The sequence below is a fragment of the Suillus subaureus genome (assembly GCF_016647635.1).
Source record: "Suillus subaureus strain MN1 chromosome Unknown BJ212scaffold_14, whole genome shotgun sequence".
Classification (NCBI taxonomy): domain Eukaryota; kingdom Fungi; phylum Basidiomycota; class Agaricomycetes; order Boletales; family Suillaceae; genus Suillus; species Suillus subaureus.
The window spans coordinates 244,736-263,771 of record NW_024538570.1 but is presented as its reverse complement, the minus strand read 5'-3'; the positions used below and the strand labels follow the sequence as shown (position 1 = coordinate 263,771).

Genomic DNA, 19,036 nt, shown 5'->3' with positions numbered 1-19,036 from the left:
AGTTTAAGGGTCATGAGTCCACCGTCACTGCAGTCGCAGTTTTCCCCAACAGACAACATATGATCACCGGCTCAAAAGATAAAATGGTCCATCTGTGGGACTTGAAGACAGGTGTAGTGTTGAAGAAAATGGCGGGGCATCGCAGTGAGGTGTTGGCGTTGGCAGTATCACGAGATGGGCAATTGATAGCAAGCGGCGATGGCGACGGAGAAGTCATCGCCTGGCACAGAGAATCTCTCGCCTGGGTGACCCAAGGCTCCATCAAAGCCCACTCCAGTCTGATCTATGCGTTGGACTTTTCTCCTGATGGTACCGTACTGGCAACTGGTTCAGACGACTCCACGACGAAGCTGTGGAACACAAAAACACGGTTGCTCCAAGGACACCAAATTACGTGTAGTAGTTCAGTCCGCTGCGTTCGGTATTCCCCGTCCGGTGCACTTCTCGCGATTGCAACACAGAGTAATATCGAAATTTACAATCCAGACACCAGGCAAAACATCGCAAAATTCAAGGGCCACACACAATTCAACATATCACTCGTGTGGACGCCCGATGGTACGCGCCTTATCTTAGCGGGAAGTTATAAAGATCCCAGCATACGAGAGTGGGATGCATCGACCTGGGAGCAGGTCGGTGATCCCTGGATTGGTCATACTCACGCTGTCTGGGCCATTGCCATCTATCCTACTGGCGCACTCATCGCCTCCGCATCTACTGACAACCATGTCCGCCTTTGGTCGTTGTTGGACCGGCAAACCATCGCCATCTTCTTGCACTCCAGCGCAACGGAATGCGTCACCTTCTCGACGGATGGCAACCTCATCCTCAGCGGAGATGATGATAAGCAGGTCTCAGAGTGGGCAGTACCCAAGGATATTTTGCCGAAGGATGCTCTCAAGGAACGGGTAGCAGATGTACTATCCCCTTCATTTCCTGGTCCTTCGTCATCTCATCTCGCGTTTTGTTGATTCAAAGGCTCGATGTTCTGATTTAAAGGCGTGTTTCTAATCTTGACTCATATAACACAAGTCGAGCATACCTTCATGCAGATCCTGACCATCGACACGACCATCCGTAATGCATGCATCGCGGGGGACTTGACTACCGCCGAACAATTACTTACACAAGAGATCGACGTCGATGCTAACAGCTATACCTCCTATGCCAACCGTTCATTCATCATGGCGCGACGACTCGACTGGGACCGCGCACTTCATGATGCAAGCAAGGTGAGTACACTGGCACCGCCCCACCATGTCCCCGTTAACGATGATCATGACATAGTCTGTTAGTATTCAGCCTTCGTTGTCAGGCTATATCTCCAAGGCCATTGCACTCTGCGGGAAACAACAGATCCGGGAAGCGATGACAGAATTCGACCTCGCATTCACGTCCACCGATGGAGATCCAAAGTCGACGCAATTTCTTTTCTTGATCAAAGTAGGTAAATATTTGATTCATATTCGATGCCTCATTAGAGGTTTTCAGGCTATCGCATTGTTCAATGCAAATAATCATGAAGAGGCAATGCGCTTTGTCCAAGAGCTAGCTGCCCGTCCCAATGCCGACCCTCTGGCTTCTCGTGTCGTGGAAGTAAGTATCATTTTACGCTTGTCCAAGCCCAGGTTCGTGTGCTCATTGGTATTTCTGTCCCTCGCACATCAGACATATTTGCGGGTCCAGCTGGGAATCATTGCCATGGATAGCGCCCTTTACAAAGAAGCTGTTGACCACTTCACTGCTGCTGTCAATGCTGGCGCTTTCCTTTCTAAGTCGGACATTCATTCTATGTACGAGGGCTTTGTCGTGGTACGTTGATATGACTCGATAAAATCATATCTATCCATGCTCAACTGCGTGCTTGTGCAGCTTTTCGGCTGGGAGCTCAAGACCTTGTGGCAAATTGCAAACCAGCAACGATGCTATGCACTAATTCGGGGAGGTCAATTTGGAGCAGCACTCGAATCATATCGATACATGATGGACATGAGTGATGAGCCTACAAAAGCCATCTTCCTTGCTTGGATTCCCGGTAAGTCACGGTCTTTCAGTATGTACTGTGCTACGATTCTTACTCGTGTTAACCTCAGCTCTCAACGAAGAATGGAAGGAACGCTATGTTACCAACGGAAATGCTGCCCTCGCAACGAGTGGCTGCTCATGCATCCTGAAAACAGAAATTGAGTAGTTTGTCTTCTGTACTTTGACAATATCAATACTCGTACACACAAGTTGCCCTTTGTACTCGTATTGATATGGATGCGGAGGGCTCGGTACAATGTTTTATTGGCTCCCCTTTACCTATATCAGAAGCGTTCGCTAGACAATCGTTGTCAACTGGTGGAATGCCTTGATTATGTGCTGGTAAGGCTGTTCTTGAAAGACGGACTGGAGGACATGGTGCCATTTCGGTGTCAGCTTTACCCAGTGTGGAGAATGCGTCTGACAATATTTCAAATATTCCGGGAAAAATCCTAGTCTACTAATGCGGTGATAGTCGACTCGTCTAAAGAGTAAATTTGCGAGACTCGATGAATTCCGCAGTGTTATCGAAGGTGCGATCGGGGCGACGTTATCGGAAAGTACTATAGGTGTTACGATATGGGCCTCCTATCACAGATCCTAGTATTTGTGACTCAATAGACCGCAACCCCGTTGAAATCTCCTTGAGCTGCGAAGCAACGTGGTCCAGATCCGACGCAGGGGTGTTGTTGGAAGATACTGAATTGCCAATTGCGATAAGCCGGAGAATGATTCAACCTTCGAATTCGTGATGACGGGCATTCGAGAAACGCTGGTGTAGTCATGCAGTCTTCGTGATGGTGCCAGAAACTACGTACTGAATGTTACATGGAGTTCAAGTTGCTAGTCTTGTCAAGCCTTCAAGCGGTAACCAGGTTAGTGATTAGGACTCTCGGATCTATATAAGTATGCGTGCCATGGATTGGTGGGTTTGCGAAGACGTCGAAAGGCTATTATTGTTATTCTCTGTCCGAAATTTGGAGACATGCCATAGCCTTGGACCGTTCGATGTCGATGCAGGGAAGTTTCGTATCGCCAGATAAATGATGTTTGATATCTGCAACATAAGCAGTATGTACCTGTCACGAAGAAAATGTTGTATTACTGTAGCGACTATACCCTGGCGCACGACGACTGTAAACACCAAACAATAAAAATAATAGATCGTTCATCTGTCTGTGCCTCTATCGTAGACGAAGCAGTCGTGAGCGTTATTACCAGAATCTGTTACTGTCCGGAAGAAAGCCCTGCGCCATACGCAACATCACAACGTTCGAGGTTAGGCTCGACCACTGTAACGAGACGCCCGTCAGTCTTGCACGAGCAATGAAGCTACAGTACCTCTTACCCCATTTCCGATAAATACTTCAGATCTTTGAGCCACCAACATATCCAAAGCCTGCACCACGAATTTCTGCTCCCATGTAATGTCGAGATCGCGGCTGCTCTTAATTTGGTCCCAGTTCCCAGAGTTCCCAAGAGCCTCTTTTAGCTCATCAACCCAAGCGACAACGCCATTGGTCATGATATAGATATGAGTTAGCGGCTGTTCCGACTCGGCACGCACTTGCGTGACTTTCTGGACAATTTGGTCAATTGTGGGAAAGCACCGCTGCATATACATCTGCATGTTCTTCTCTGATGTCTCGCCCCATCCGCCATCAGTGGGCCTTTGGAACCTATCGGAGAACTCGGGGAACATATTGAACGCATTCCAGTTTGATGACCATTTGCCCAGGTGGACGCAGTGGTCCTTGAAGTCACCCCTTCGTACGTGTAGCGCTAGGAGGCCAGGTATCGGGGCTGTGTGGTTTTCCGCGACAGCCGAAGCAGAGAGCCCTCCAAAAAGAGTAGATTTCGTATTCAGCTCGAAGATGTGGCGATTTCGTCCGTATGCATCGTGTATTAAAGGCGACCACCCCCAGTGCGTCGATACTGGGGAATCCTTGAGGTACTGCCATATGGACAGCATTCTCTCATGTCCAAATATCCTGCGCGAGGTCTGGCGTCTTCCACTAGTCATCCAAAGACGATGTGTATGACTCACCAGTACTCAAAAATTTGGTCACTTGCTGGGTCGATTTCCACACACGGATCCTCAATCGAGTTAATTTTCTCGAGCCACTTTTCGAATATATACGAAGCTGGCACGCTTTCATCGAATCGCATACGATCATCGTTGATTTCCTTCACCTGAACGACTGTCGGATGGGGGCAGACTTTGTTGAAGAAATTCTTAGACACTGCGCGAGGAGTGGTGTCACCAGGTGGCATTTCACCACCCACCACGACGCCTAGAACAGTCAGTCAATGGGGAGTATACGCGTAAATTGACCATGTTGTACTTGCCGCCCAATAGTGCCGTCAGGGGAATCCGAGAGGGAATTAAATGCCCATTATAATCTGTAAAGAGTGAACCATCTGGTTTCCAAATGTAGTCATCAAAAACAAAACTACACGTCATCCAAAAACAAAATCAGGAATGTGAGAACCAAGCAAGGGAGCCCGTAAAGGAAGGGACTGACGAGCGTCCTGTGGTATGCGCAAGTAATGCATTCATCACATAGTCTTGCATTACATTTCCCCATCCTGAGCCTGCGCACGGTCAACGCGTGAGGAATCAAATTGAAGAAAGGACTACCCACTATGCGCATGATTGGCTGACCAAAGATATTTAACATCCTTCCTCGTTTCGTACTCCTTGTAATGCTCCAAATCTTGCTCCCGCCCTCGATAGTCCTCGTACAATGGCGGTAGGTGGCCGTTGAAATAGTTGCGCACAGTTTCACGGTGGTAAAGTATTCCAGGGAGCACGAAACACAATACGATGGCAAGGAGTAAAAACCGTGTACCACGCTTCGTCAGACCATAGGATGGCATGGGGATGGAGGGAGGAGGGAGGATGAGAAACGTGTCAGCAGGGTTGCAAACCAGATATTAGTCCGTCTGAGAATGTGAATATACGGCAGGGAAAGACGTAAGGAAGGCCATAGAGGAAGGCTTTAATCAGAATGCCGGACATGCTGCGCATCATACGTTTCATCTTGATTGTTTCGCACACTGCGGGCCCGTAACATTGCAACCCGATTTCTGATCCTAGTCGACCTTGGAGCTGGCAGCGTGGCTTTGGCGTAGCTGTTACATTAAGTATGGCCGCTCAACTTTCGCTTTCGACACTCACACTAAGCGTAGGGTGGCGTGTGCATGAGAGAGTTTTTGTTCTAATTTTGCAAGTGTTGCCATAAATAATCAGAAATAATCCCATCCTCTTCCGGTTCTTCTGGAAATAGCGTAGCTAAAGTGCTAAAGTGATTCTAATGATACAGCATGTACTCGAATAAATTCCAGATCATACTTCATCAAGAGACAGTGCTAGTGAGAAGTAGCATAAGTTACAAGTAAATCAGAAAGTTCCATCATGATCGTGCGCCCATCCGTCTCTGGAGGTATTGCGCTCTTGCCCTCTCCATTGACTCTCTGAGCTCTGGACTCTGCCAGGCACTCACATCCTCCTTGAAGCTGCTTGTAACAGTAGTGCAGCCGCCAATATCCATCGAAGATTCGCAAGTAATCCGACGAGGTGTACTTGGTACTGACAACCTCGAAAAATCTTGGCGATCAGGAGAAAGGTGTACAGCATCGCTAACAAATTTGCGCTTCCTAGGTGACGGGCTCGGAGAAGAAGAAGAGGTAAAGGCTGAGTAGGACGGGGGTTGAATGTCACGAGGCCGATGTGTACGGCGGAAGGAACTCCGCCTGGAAACCGATGGACCAGCGGTAGGTTGCTCTTCCTCCCAGTCACCCGAACCGTCATCCACCTCATCCTCCTTCGCTTCACTCATGACCACAACCTCCGTGTTCAGAGCTCTGTGCCCTTCTTGTATGAGTCTAGATAGTCTGTCGCCGATCCAGTCCATTTCGTCAGCCTCAGGTTCATCCTCCTCTTCATCTTCGTCTTGGTTTACATGGACGAAATCAAATTCTGGGGGTGGATGAGCCATGAGGGCAGGGGAGACACTACGTGATGGGGTAACTGGTCGACCGCGAGTGCGCACCCTGCGGTGTCGTGTGCCGGAGCGACGAACGGAAGGTGTTGAGCGAGGCTTGCGTGATTTCGGAGTAGGAGGGGTAACTTGAATATCCTTGTACTGATAGTATGTCAATGACGACACAGTAACACACACAAGGCTGTACATACTTGTTCGGGGACCCAGTCACCCGGGTGGTATGGTGGTGGTAATGGTTGTATTCTTTCTTGTTCCTTGCCTCGGTCCCGCCAGCTGCGCTCAATAGTGATAAGTGACATTAACATCGAACTGAAATTCTGCACTCACAGGCGATATACAGTGAGACCAACAGCAGTCCCGATAAGAGCAGCGCTCAACGCTGTAGACACGATCGAACCGGCGAGAGTGCGACGCCGCTTGACGGGTGGTAATTCTACATCTATTTCAATAACGATAACCAAAGGCATGAATGAAAGTAGGTTGGAAGATGAAAGTAAAGAAGCAAGGGACATGATTCCAGAATAAAAACCGTAGCCTGCGCATGGACAACGCGTGGATCACGAAGCACCAAACACATGGCAGGCGCATGGCGCGGGTATCGCTTGCAAATATGTAATGCTACATCATGGATGATTGAGACACACCTGCAAACATTTCTTCAACAAATTCCTGTTCATGCGCTTCATGCGCCATATTCCTGTACTTTGCTGGTGTATCAAGATAACCGCGAGTAGATGCAGCGCTTGTGGCAGCTTGGCTAGGTTCGGGGATAGAAGGGACCCAACCGCGCTTACGGTTTAGTGGTACAAACGGTGATAGTGATGGTGACGGTGATGCACGGCGGGGAGGAGGAAATTGGGTGCAATTACGTCGAGAAATAGCAGCTGCATGATCAAGCAGTGCATCTTTCCTGTCATTCCGGGACGGTTTTACTGCCGATTGAGCGGTAAACGGATTGTGAAGACCCGGTACGCGAAAACTGAATGTGAATGGGAAAGGCATAACAACTCGTAACAGAGATCATAAACCAGAAAGCAGATAAGTACAAGAGAAAGGAAAGGAACAGGTCTGATGTCCTTGCACGTAAGTATGCGTAGAAATCAATGACTGCGAAAGAGGATTGTTGGTTCCACAATCCACCAACCACCACGCCTGGGAACAATTGACAAACAAACACCAGCCAGTGCCTAATCAACCCCTATGTTGGCAGGATCAAAGTTCGGGGGGTCAGCTGAGTCAACTGACCACACTTGGTACTCTAAGTGATCGATTATAGTATAGCTAGTGGTAACACAGGCCATGTATAGCACTGGTGACTGGAAACTGCTTCTATTATTCACATCACCCCCTGATCCCAAGGTTGAAAACGGAACAACAAAGTGTAATGTCCGGAGGGTCCATGTCCGAGATGACTCCACAGAATGAACATCGCAATATGCACTTTGCCTAAAATTAAACATGATGTGAAAGGACGGAGTGCATGACTGCCGGGAATCTACGTTACAGCACATGCAGTCTTGGACAGACGTTAACAAACGACGCGACGTATGTATCAAAGAGTTGATTGACAATAGCGTGACTGTTTCGTTGGAGGTCCTAAGTCGCCATACTAGAAGAGGTATCTGATCGCTCACTGAAATAGCCACCATGTTCGTTATAGATACGACTGTGTTACAAAGGTAGTTATTCGCGATCATTTGAATGCAGTCGTGAAAGGGCTTACGCACTAGGCATACCATATAAAAATAGAATCGTGATACAGCAACCCCAACAAACCACTCGCAACGCCAGTCATTTGCTGCGAATACACTCTGGCTTGAGTCAGCGCAAGAATGAGGATCACTGATGTACACGTAAGTTGACAGTGAAAGTCATGCCAATGACATGACAATCTCAGTCACGACCAGCGTTAGGAAAATATGAATAGCACATTGGCATCCGTTTGATGAATCCAACTTACACATAGCGGCATCGTAAACAAATGGAAGATGGCAAAAATGCAAAAGAGGATCCTTGCTGTGCCCCACTTCTACCAGCGACTGAAAGTAGATAGCGATCAGCAACGTGAAAGATCAATCTTGCAGGGTTCAGTTTGTCACCTTTCATTTCATATACTGTTGTGGTGCCGATTAGATCGTCATCCGGCCAACTATAGATTCACCTCGACGTAGGATCCTGAAATGCGTTGATCATGAGCATAGGGCCGGCCATCGAGTCCATCATTGAGAGCCCCGACAAAAAATCATACGCAAAACATGAGGGTCTTATACCCCTCCCCCAACCCTAAAAGTTAGACTTCACTTACTGATGACATCACGACAGCTTAGCTGTACAACAGGTGGGTAAACCAACGTTGTTGGTGAAGAGCGGCTTTGTGCGCGATAAGGGTGGGAGATCACTAGACCTGTGCTGTGGGCTGCAGGCTCCGGGTACACACCCTGCAGTCTGGACTGTCCTCGCGTTAACGACTAAGTTGACGTTGTTTGACCATCCCAATGGATACCCGTTTCAACCAGCAGCCATCGGGTTCCCTGCAAAAAATACCTCTTAACCATGAATTTTTATTTTTTCCCATGTGGTGGTATGAGATGCTTGAGACCGGTAGAATCAGAGCACGGACATGAAAACATACATTCATATTTGCTATTCATGACATTCGGATTGATATATTATGGTTGACTCCCTAACATTGCGGTTGTGCCTGGCCCCTGGTGATGGAACATCGCGATTAATACGCCGGGCGTATATCAACACCTCGACTTTGGCGGGTATAGCTATTCCCGACAAAGTACACCGGGAGCACTAAAATTATCGGCAAGTCCCTGTCGCTCTGGTGATTAGATCGGTACCAATCTGAAGATCATTTTGTCATCGTCGAAGACGCAGTCTGAAGGCATTCATAGATGCCCTCGACTGAGAGTCCAGGTAATCTTCGTAGAACCCTATGATGAACTCCTCGGCCTTGAACCCAAATCTGTTGTACAGCAACTAGACAAGTTTTAGAAATGTGTGCCAACACCAATCACCAGTAAAAGCGCACCATCGCTGGATTATTAGCAGCTACGTGAAGTGTGATATCTCTGTGCGGATTGAGCATGATCAGGTGATATAACATAGTGCTGTTGAAAGATTGTAAACTATTATTATAGACTCGAGAAATTGCAACGTACGTTGCTATCTGAGAATTATGCCAGCCAGCTCTGACGGCTAGGTACGTGATGTATGCTTCCTGAGGCGAGCTCAAAAGAGCCACCCCAATGACAATTTTGCCATACATGGCAATCACCGAGCAACGCTCGGGGGAAGACTGAAGCAAGTCGCTGACTGAATTACATGAGACAGCAACTTATGAACATGAGAGGATACAACAAACCATCAATTCCATCCCAAAACACTCTAGCTAATAATTCGTGTACCTGTTGAAGGTGGGACGACTGCAGGGAGACATAACGGATTGGAACCGGAACTTCAGGTGATTGAGATGATGCAGGGCTAATGATAACATTGAGGTGAGAAGCGTAGTCATTCGGGTAAAAAAGACCTACTGGGCATATGAGTAGTGTTCTCGCACATCTGTCATCAATTCTATCCAAGGAGATCTGGTTTCCCAGTCTACTGCAACTAACCCTAAGTCTGTAGACGGTCTATGCCCACATAGGCGAGATAAGAAAGAAATTTCGTAAGGTGTCGTTCGGATAGATTTTAGCGAGTTAAAAATGCCTGATTGTGGCGGCTGAGGCGGTAATTGGGGGGGTGCGGAGGTCAAAGAATTGTAATTGACAAAGTCTAGCCCCTGGATATCTGTTCTACGTCTTTCCTGCCACACAAATAAACCTCTGGTCTCTGAGTCACATCTAAACGATGACTACTTACCCGACGGAGTTGCAGCTTTCTCAATATAGTTGCCTGTGCCGGTGAAGGAAGAGCCGCCGCACCAAACGCGGACGCATACTTTATCGCAGCCGACAACTCGTACCGAGACAAAGGTCGAAGAAGAGTGCCCTGCCTTCAGTTAGCTTCATTGCCCGTCTCAAAATATAATCCGTACAAAGTTGTCCGTTCCGCAATCGCTGTCTTGTACCTGGCAACGTACTTCCAAACACTCTGGCAGCACGGAGCACATAAAACGTTCAAAATAACTGGCTTCCTCCGGGTCATTTGCTGGGTCATCAGACGTATGGTTTTCTGTTCCAGTTCGAAAAAAATCTAGCAGGCCATCGAGTAACATGGATGTTCTTGTAACACGCATCTTTGGAGAGGGGACCATGATCCTTCCCGAGTTGCCTTTCTGCCGTTTCGCTTGGGAGACTCCCTGCAAGTCGCGTCATAGGCAAACCATTTACCAGCGTCACCTTACGAACTTACCTCTGTATACGCCTCGTCCTCATTCTTGAAAGATGCCCGCCGAAAAGGTGGCATGGAGGATATAAATCAGTATTACTTAGTATCGAGACATGCATACACTTTTGTAGGGCAAATTCATAGAAAAAACGAAATTGGCACTGATTGTTTATTTTCTGTTCTCAAAAGGAAACTCGACCAAAATCTGAGCATCTTAGTTCAACTCTCCCCTACATCAGCAAATGTGACTTGATTCGAAAGCGCTCACACGACGCTCATAAAATGCTCGTGTGCATATGCTTTTTAGTTAGCTCAGGTCAGCGTCCGTAACGTCCGTTTTTGGTTAAGTTAGACCCTGACTCAACTTAAGAGATGTCCGACGCGAGATCTTGTATTATCGGCTCGATTATCATAAGAATCTGTACAATCTGTTACTAGTACTAGATAATCTACGCTATCTACATCGAATCACTCATCTCTGAGTCTGATGCCAACGAGCTCTGGCCCCGTGCTTGCGAAGGTCCAATTTCTAATATATACCGGAAATGCTGCTCCAAGTCAGTCTTCTCTGCACCAGTAAGTCCATTGAATGCACGAACAATTTCTTTGAACTTGTCATGGTGAGCTTTTCCACCAAACGGGTCTATGTCCAACTGCGCCATTCCTTGTTCATACAACGCACAGTACGTAGCTGCGCCAGCTACACCTACGACGTTCTTGATAGTCTTGAGCAAGGACGTGTCAAGAAATGATGCATTGCTCCAATACCATATGAACCTGATCACATTGGCCATAACGAATCTGCTCTTGAATCTTGCGCGTACGAATATATTATTGTTCTGAGAAAGACATGTGAGTAAATACAAACTCTGAGTAATACTTGAGAATCGCTTGACGTACCTCGTCGAAATAAAAGTCGTGCATGAACAGAAGAGGGTCAGCACCCCAAATAATGAGGCTGACCCTGGCAATGTGATACTGGTCTGCTGGTAAGGTGTGTCCTTGCGGGGGCAAAAGTTGGAACGCATCGCAAGTGCCATCCTGCGCAAAATCGATCATTTTTCCACGTTTAGCAGAAAAGGCATTTGCGACCTGTTTACGGTGCACATTCGTGATGAAAGTCTGGAATACAGCTGCGAAAATTAACAAAAAAAGTGTATAATCTAGACAATACATGAACTCACCATCTGGCCCGTAAAACTGTGGGACTGAGTCAGTAATGGCCTTATCAACGATGTCCTTCTTTTTCTTTCTAGAGTACACCATCGCATTCCTTGAGAATACAACTTGTGTTATCAACACTTTGGCGTCCTTTATCAATTGCTGGATGACTTCTTTCGTTAGTATAATGTCATTTTTAGGTCGTTGGTCATTTGGTGTCTCGTGCGGTTCGGTGACAGTGGTGTGCGTCTGCGTGTTGGCAGTGTTGGCGGGGATCTGCGATGCCTGGTATGGCATTGCAGGCATATTGGCATGTCAATCTCTGCATGCCCGGGTTGTCCTTGCAGGCCCTGCCATCTGTGCACATATATTTTAAACAAAATTTCATGAACAAAAGAAGAAAACACTGACATGTACCACTTCCAAGGCGGGAATTTCCCCTTGTTGAATCATCGTCAAATTTGAAGCCGGGGGTGACAGCCCCCCGCTTCAATCTGTGATACTGGTACCTCCGTCTGGTGCCTCTTCAATCCACCGAGGCACAGGTACTGTTTGTCCAGGGTGATCAGGGGGGAAATCGGGAAATGATGGACCTGAGTTGAATGAGACATCCTTGAAGTAGTTGTAGAAGTCATAACCTTCTTCACCCGATATGTTCTGACCGTCTCGACAAGACGAACCCTGTGCATGACCGAACGATGATGGCCCACTCCATACGACACTGAACCCTCTCCATCTCCATACAAAGCACCCTCTCCATCTCCATACAAAGCGCCTTCTCCATCTCCATATGAAGCACCCTCTCCATCTTGATAAGACAAACCCTGTGCGTGAACGAATGACGATGGACCTGCTCCATATGACATCAAACCCTCTCCGTCTCCATAAGGCAACAAGCCTTGGGTGTGGTTGTATGGCAACTGCCCTTGTGTGGCCGCTTGGCCCTGCGTGTGACCAAACGATGGGCCTTCAGTGTTCCCATAAAGCTGTTGCTGTGTGTCTGTGTGACTGATTAGTGAATCAATAGACGCAACCCTTGAACCACTCACCTTGCCACCCTCCTACAGATTGTCCATACGGATCAAAGTTGAATGGCACCATTTGGGGTTGTTCTGCATCAAGATTTAGTTGATCAGCAGCTGGCAAACCAGATGGATTCAGGCCTGATCCCCTAGCTGGCTTGGGGATGGCAGCTTTGCCCTTGCACTTTGAGCCACGCGCACCTGACATCGAGATGGTGGTCAAGAAGATAAGTAAACAAAATCGCACATCCGAAAAGGATGTGTGCCACTTGATTCGATTTCATACACGAAATAATGAGACACAGACTTGCTATACGACTTACAGGCTGGGAAAAATGAAACACATTGTGATTGATATAAGGAGATCTATGGGAAAATTGAAAGAGGGGTCACAGTGGATTGAGAAGTGGATTGAATGGTGATGGTAAAAGGCAGGGTTTCCAAAAAATTGAATACATGGGGAAAGGGCAGAGGGCGAAGAAGCATATTGAATGGACAGGGGGAAAATGCATGGCATTTCAAGAACTGATGTATGAACGGTGAGATCTGAGCAACGCGTAGTTATCTACTATGATATAGATCAGTGTGAGCAAAATAACCTGAAAGTGAAAATTATATACCATGATTTGAAGTAATAGCTAAAATTAGGAAGTTCTGGCAGCTTCTTTATCATTGTCGTTGTCATTGTCATTGTTGTTGTCGTCATCATTGGATTCGTCATCATCCACAATATCATCTATATTGGAAGATGGATGAGAATTACTGATGAATCAAGGTGAGTGAGAAGATTTTCCCATAGAACCCAATATATCCTCCTTAACGTTTAAGCCTAAGTGCCTAGAGAGTAACTCAGCTTGGGTGGCAATGGCACGAAGAATTTCGCAATCTTCATCATAGACAGCTTGAAGGTAGTTTGTTTCATCATTGATTTGTTCTTGTGAGCGGTCAGAAAAAGTGTTTCTGATCCATTTCAACTCTTCATCACTCAAGAGGAGGTGGTCTTTGTTCTCATGATGAACTATCCAGGAATGCTGTAAACTGCTCTGACTCCTCAAGCTCCCATGCCATCATCACAAGACGTTGACGTGCAGCTTTGTGGCCAGCAAGCTTTGATTTGAATAATGCATGCAAAGTTTCCAAGCTCAAATGTGAGAGGCCCTTGCAAATTGTGTCCTCTCACTTTTGACCTATGAATGAACCTCTTGAGGAGTATTTTAGAATGAGAAACATACCTTGCGAATTTCTTTGGCCGTAAACTCTGGCTTACATCCTCACCCTGAAACACAAGCTGCAAATCGGAGTTCCAGTGGAGCCTGATGGAGAGGGTATGGAATGTAATTCTTCGACATTCGCTCACGCAGGTACTGTCCACGACAGGAAGGGGATGCGACTTTAAGAAGATTTCCATGCCAGGAAGGAGATTTGAGGCTAGGCTTTCCATGACGTGAAGGAGATTTGAGATGCCTGTATGATATGTTCCACTTTGCATTCAGAGACTTAGGTACCTTATATAATACACTTTTCCTTGTATCAGGAGGTTTAGGCACCTCATCCACTGGGGAGAGGGAAACACGGGGAGAACCTGCATCAGAAGAGCCTATTTCAGAGGTCATTAAATGAGGAGAGTGATACTGTTTTGTCTTGAAAAGATCAAAGGAAGTTGGTTCAACATGAGTCGCAGAGCTCGAGTTAGTGGGAGTGTTACAGTTACGGTTGCCCCCTATCATTTTTCTCTTACTCATGTATTACGTCGTGACCGCGCTTCCCGGTGCCATCATTAGACTGACTCCGATATCATCCTCATGTATTACAGCACGACCGCCTCATGCCGTCGCTAGCTGACGTCACCTTCCTTATCTCTGACTCGTCTCGATGACGTCATTCCTTATCTCTGACTCGTCTCGATGACGTCATTCCTTATCTCTGACTCGTCTCGATGACGTGTACGTACCGGCCCTAAAGCTGGCCTTACCTATATAAGCAGGTCTTGTACTTAGTTAGTCTTCACTTTAATCTACTAGGTTTTACCCAGAACATCCTTCGCTTAAGGACCCCCAATCCTTAAGTGTCTGATATCGATATTCAAATCAGAGACACTCTCTCTGATTTGTCTTACCAGACCCTTACATTTGTAAGGTTACGAACCGGCTCTAGACGCTACTCTTATCGAGTATCTATTGCCGCGCCCATCCTAGTCGACCTACGGTTCGCCGTAACAAAAGATTAAAGTCCACCAATCGACCCTCTCATCAAAGAGGTTATACAGAACCAAGAAGACCCTCTCATCAAAAGAGGTTATACAGAACCAAGAAGAGACTCAGCGAGAGAACGAGAACGTTCCCCTGAACCAGAAACATCCCTTGACCAGAAACGCTCAGGATGTCCACCAATTACCAAGAACTGAAAGCCGGAGCTCCGTCTACCTATGACGGAAGCCCGCAGAAGGCACTACGTTGGTTGTATGCGCTAAAAGCGTATTTTGCGCTCAACGCTACAATTTACAACACCGACGAAAAGAAGGTCATTACCGCCCTCGCGTACATGACAGAAGATAGCGCTATGGGTTGGGCACTCACCTTCTACACCGAAGTTGAGAACACCACCGCCAAGAGCTATGGAACCTTCGCGAACTTCGAAACGAAGTTCAAAGAAGCATTCGTACCCGCCGATGCCGTCGGTACCGCCATGAACAAGCTCAGAACACTGAAACAGACGGGCGACATCACTTCCTATATCGCCAGTTTCAAGACGCTCGCTGCTCAGGCAGAAGTCAAGCAAGACGCCGTCCTCATCACGTTCCTCAATGACGGATTGAAGAAAGGGATCGTTAACTCCGTCTACCAGATGGAAACCATCCCAACAGACTTCGACAAGTACATCGCCGCAGTCATCAGACTTGATAGCAATTACCAGAGGGGTGTCGCATTCAGATCCAACCATCGAATCACCACCAAACCCTCTGCGCAACGCTATGTGCCCAGACCCTCCGTTGACCGACATGATCCAAACGCTATGGAGGTGGATCGGCTCACTGAAGCCGAGAGAAGCGATCACATGAGGAAGGGGCTTTGCTTCACATGCCACCAGAAGGGGCATATGACTAAGGCATGCCCAAAGAAGAAGAAGATTCCTGTCCGCAGAGAAGAGATAAGCGACAGTGAAGAAGAAGATACAACGATCCGTCGCCTCGCCGAGGATTTTTGATGTGGAAGACGGGATCGACGTCCGTATCTTCCGATATACCTATCAGACTTGTACAAAGTATTGGAATAAGAAAGGAACTCCGCGTTCCCATCTCTCTCATCTCCAAAACCCGTCTGAAAACCGTCGAAACAACAGCCGTTGTTGACTCCGGCGCCGCCGGAACCTTTATCTCAGAAGAGTTCGTCAAGACTCACGGAATTCGAACGCATAAACTCTCAAAGCCATTCCGAGTTACCACTGCGGATGGAAGTTATGCGAAGGGGGGCGCTATCACTCGATATTGCGTCCTCATCGTCAAGATAGATAACCGATCAATGATCGGAAAGTTTAATATCACGCGACTAGGTCGACGTGATCAGATTTTACTTGGAATCCCCTGGTTACGCGCCATGGATCCAGTAATCAGATGGAAAGCGGAAACGCTGGAACTCTCTCGAACTGAGAAGAGTGACCAGATCGAGGAAGAAGTCGATCAAGAATGGAAGAAAAACGGGCTACCTCCCCTCTTCCGAAAGAAGAAAACGAAGAAAGAACCGATCCCAGCTGTAGTGCTGCCGAAGGCGCCTCCTAGGGAAATGACCGAGCAACAACCACCGCATGCCACGATAGAAGAAATCGTCGATGAAGAAGCAACCTCACCAGCGTTGCCTAACCTAGATCCTATACCAGAAGACGACGATGACTCCTTTGATACAAAGGAGGACGTATGGACAGCAAGCTACGCACCGCCTGTGCGAGAAGTCTCCACCTATCATCTAGAGGATGATGAATTCCTAGTCGAATATCCCGCCGACGCTTCTGAGCTCCGGGTAATCACCAACGTTTCACTCGACACTCCCCTAACAAGGGACGGAACTAGTATCGCAGAGCAACGACCAAGGATCGCTCCCCTGACACCACCTGAACACGTGAAGACAAGTAATAAGGCTCAGCAGTTTGCGCTAGCCGCCGGGCTTGAACAGAAGAAGAAGTCGTTCGAGGAACTCGTTCCTTCTTACCTTCACGACTTCGCAGATATTTTCGCAAAGGATGGCCTAAACCAACTACCACCAGAACGACCCGGTATAGATCACCGAATAGAAACCAAGCCAGGTTTTATTCCCAAAACGTCTAAGGTCTACCCACTATCTGAAAAAGAGCGGATAGCGGTCAAGGCATTCATTGATGAAAACGTTCAGAAAGGGTTTATCTCCGAATCGAAATCACCGCAAGCTAGCGGTTTCTTTTTCGTAGGAAAGAAGAGTGGAGACCTCCGCCCTTGTCAAGACTACCGGTATATCAACGAATGGACTGTCAAGAACGCCTACCCGCTCCCACTACCACTCTCCCTGGTCGCCCGGTTACATGGTGCAAAGTATTTTACGAAAATGGACGTCAGATCAGGATATAATAATATCCGTATCCATCCAGAAGATCGTTGGAAGGCTGCTTTCACTACGGAGTATGGGCTCTTCGAGCCTAATGTCATGTTCTTCGGTCTCTGCAATTCCCCGGCTACTTTCCAAGCATATATGAACAGGACGTTTCAACAAGAAATCAATGAGGGATGGCTAGTCATTTACATGGACGACATCCTCATATTTTCCAACGACCTCACCTCTCATCATGCACGCACTCGACATATCCTTGAACGGATCCGACAAGAGAAACTTTTCCTTAAACCGGAAAAATGCACGTTCGATGCAGAAGAAGTGGAATACCTCGGAATGATCATCCGTCCAGGATGCGTAGCTATGGACAACGCCAAGACTAACGGCATTCGAGACTGGCCTATCCCTACGTCGGTAAAAGAAGTTCGGTCGTTCCTAGGATTTTGCAACTTCTACCGGAACTTCATTTCCCATTACTCCGACATCGCTAGACCGCTGATTGACCTCACCAAGAAGGACGTCAAGTTCTCGTGGACGGAAAGATGCACTTCCGCCTTCGATGAACTAAAGGAATGCTTTACAAAGCAACCGGTCCTCCGGAACCCGGATCCCTCCAAACAGTTTGCCGTTGCCACGGACGCTTCCCTTGTCGCTACCGGAGCAGTCCTACTCCAGACCGATGTAAACGGTGTCTATCATCCATGCGCATATCTATCGCAGACCCTGAACCCCGCAGAACGGAATTATCAAATCTTTGATCGCGAACTTCTCGCGGTTATCCGCGCGCTCACTGAATGGCGTCATTATTTAGAAGGAAATCCCCATCCCGTCATCGTATTCACCGATCACAAGAACCTTCTATACTTCAGGACAGCACAGAAGCTGACTCGCCGCCAAGCACGGTGGCAGTTAATTCTGTCTTGCTATGACATCGAGCTGCACCATGTTGCAGGAACTAAACTCGTCGCCCCTGACGCTCTATCCCGCCGCCCCGACCATGGATCAGATTCCGCTGATGATAACATCAATGAAACCCTCCTCCCCGATTCTATGTTTGTCCGACTTCTTGACGTCGAACTCATGACCACCCTAGTAAATCCTGATCCCTCCGATCCCGACCCCATCTTCACTGCCGCATCTGATGCACTAGACGGTTTATCCCTTCCCCCTATGAAATCCGCCCTCTCTGATTGGAAAATCACCGATGATATCCTTTATTATAAGGACCGTGCCTACGTTCGTCCTGCCGGACGACACCTCATTTTAGAACGATGTCATGACCATCCCACCGCCGGCCACCCTGGCCGTTTCAAGACTGAAGAATTGGTTAAACGCGATTTTTGGTGGCCCGCTATGGGCACCTATATTCGTAAATACGTTGAGGGTTGCGCCCTTTGTCAGCAAATGAAATCCGATACCCATCCGACGACCCCTCCCCTTGCTCCTATTCCCTCCGTTGCCGCAGCACCCTTCACCCAGGTCTCCGTCGATTTGATCACGGACCTTCCCCTTTGTTCTGGCTTTGATTCGGTCATGGTCGTGGTCGACCATGGGCTTACGAAGGGGGTAATTCTCATCCCTTGTACTAAAATCATCACCTCCGAAGGGGTCGCCAACAAATTTTTCAAATATGTCTACAGGCGATTCGGCCTACACGAGAAAGTCATTTCTGATCGCGGTCCGCAATTCGTATCCAAGTTCTCCCAGGCCCTTGCCAAACTACTGAAGTACGACATAGCGGCATCGACCGCCTACCACCCCCAGACCGATGGACAGACAGAACGGCTCAATCAAGAGCTAGAAACCTATCTCAGAATCTATTGTCGGAATAACCCTGAAAACTGGGTAGAACAGCTCCCTATGGCGGAATTCGTCCACAACCATCGCAAACATGATTCCCGCAACG

The 19,036-nt window shown here is 47.7% G+C and overlaps 5 protein-coding genes across 5 annotated transcripts; all 5 read right to left on the bottom strand.

Moving 5' to 3' along the window:
• Nucleotides 1–3,239: 3,239 nt before the first annotated feature.
• Nucleotides 3,240–4,905, bottom strand: BJ212DRAFT_1480363 (uncharacterized protein; the record flags this gene model as incomplete). Its single annotated transcript, XM_041340072.1, has 6 exons — nt 3,240–3,317; nt 3,374–4,016; nt 4,073–4,268; nt 4,312–4,478; nt 4,551–4,620; nt 4,671–4,905. The coding sequence occupies 6 exons, from the start codon at nt 4,903–4,905 to the stop codon at nt 3,240–3,242; spliced, it is 1,389 nt and encodes a 462-aa protein (XP_041193546.1).
• A 332-nt stretch (nt 4,906–5,237) lies between these two features.
• Nucleotides 5,238–7,239, bottom strand: BJ212DRAFT_1351020 (uncharacterized protein). The gene is made up of 4 exons (XM_041335523.1): nt 6,677–7,239; nt 6,360–6,465; nt 6,224–6,305; nt 5,238–6,173 (listed from the first exon to the last, which is right to left on the bottom strand). Exons 1-4 carry the CDS (start codon nt 7,032–7,034, stop codon nt 5,442–5,444), a joined length of 1,278 nt encoding a protein of 425 aa, XP_041193545.1. The 5' UTR covers nt 7,035–7,239; the 3' UTR covers nt 5,238–5,441.
• Nucleotides 7,240–8,900: 1,661 nt separating this feature from the next.
• Nucleotides 8,901–10,281, bottom strand: BJ212DRAFT_1270836 (uncharacterized protein; the record flags this gene model as incomplete). Its single annotated transcript, XM_041330920.1, has 7 exons — nt 8,901–9,020; nt 9,073–9,151; nt 9,203–9,356; nt 9,406–9,524; nt 9,578–9,849; nt 9,906–10,034; nt 10,081–10,281. The coding sequence occupies 7 exons, from the start codon at nt 10,279–10,281 to the stop codon at nt 8,901–8,903; spliced, it is 1,074 nt and encodes a 357-aa protein (XP_041193544.1).
• Nucleotides 10,282–10,831: 550 nt separating this feature from the next.
• Nucleotides 10,832–11,840, bottom strand: BJ212DRAFT_1480360 (uncharacterized protein; the record flags this gene model as incomplete). Its single annotated transcript, XM_041340071.1, has 3 exons — nt 10,832–11,212; nt 11,274–11,506; nt 11,558–11,840. The coding sequence occupies 3 exons, from the start codon at nt 11,838–11,840 to the stop codon at nt 10,832–10,834; spliced, it is 897 nt and encodes a 298-aa protein (XP_041193543.1).
• Nucleotides 11,841–12,023: 183 nt separating this feature from the next.
• On the bottom strand, nt 12,024–12,764 carry BJ212DRAFT_1480359 (uncharacterized protein; the record flags this gene model as incomplete). Its single annotated transcript, XM_041340070.1, has 3 exons — nt 12,024–12,191; nt 12,245–12,534; nt 12,584–12,764. 3 exons carry the CDS (start codon nt 12,762–12,764, stop codon nt 12,024–12,026), a joined length of 639 nt encoding a protein of 212 aa, XP_041193542.1.
• Nucleotides 12,765–19,036: the final 6,272 nt, after the last annotated feature.

What these genes read in the sequence shown, in the direction of transcription:
- BJ212DRAFT_1351020 (XM_041335523.1), bottom strand. Translation starts at nt 7,034, where the DNA reads ATGCCTTTCCCATTCACATTCAGTTTTCGCGTACCGGGTCTTCACAAT. An exon ending in TGTTGAAGAAATGTTTGCAG is followed by an intron (nt 6,466 to 6,676) that starts GTGTGTCTCAAT and finishes AAATAGATGTAG; the next exon opens with AATTACCACCCGTCAAGCGG. An exon ending in GTGACTGGGTCCCCGAACAA is followed by an intron (nt 6,174 to 6,223) that starts GTATGTACAGCC and finishes ACATACTATCAG; the next exon opens with TACAAGGATATTCAAGTTAC.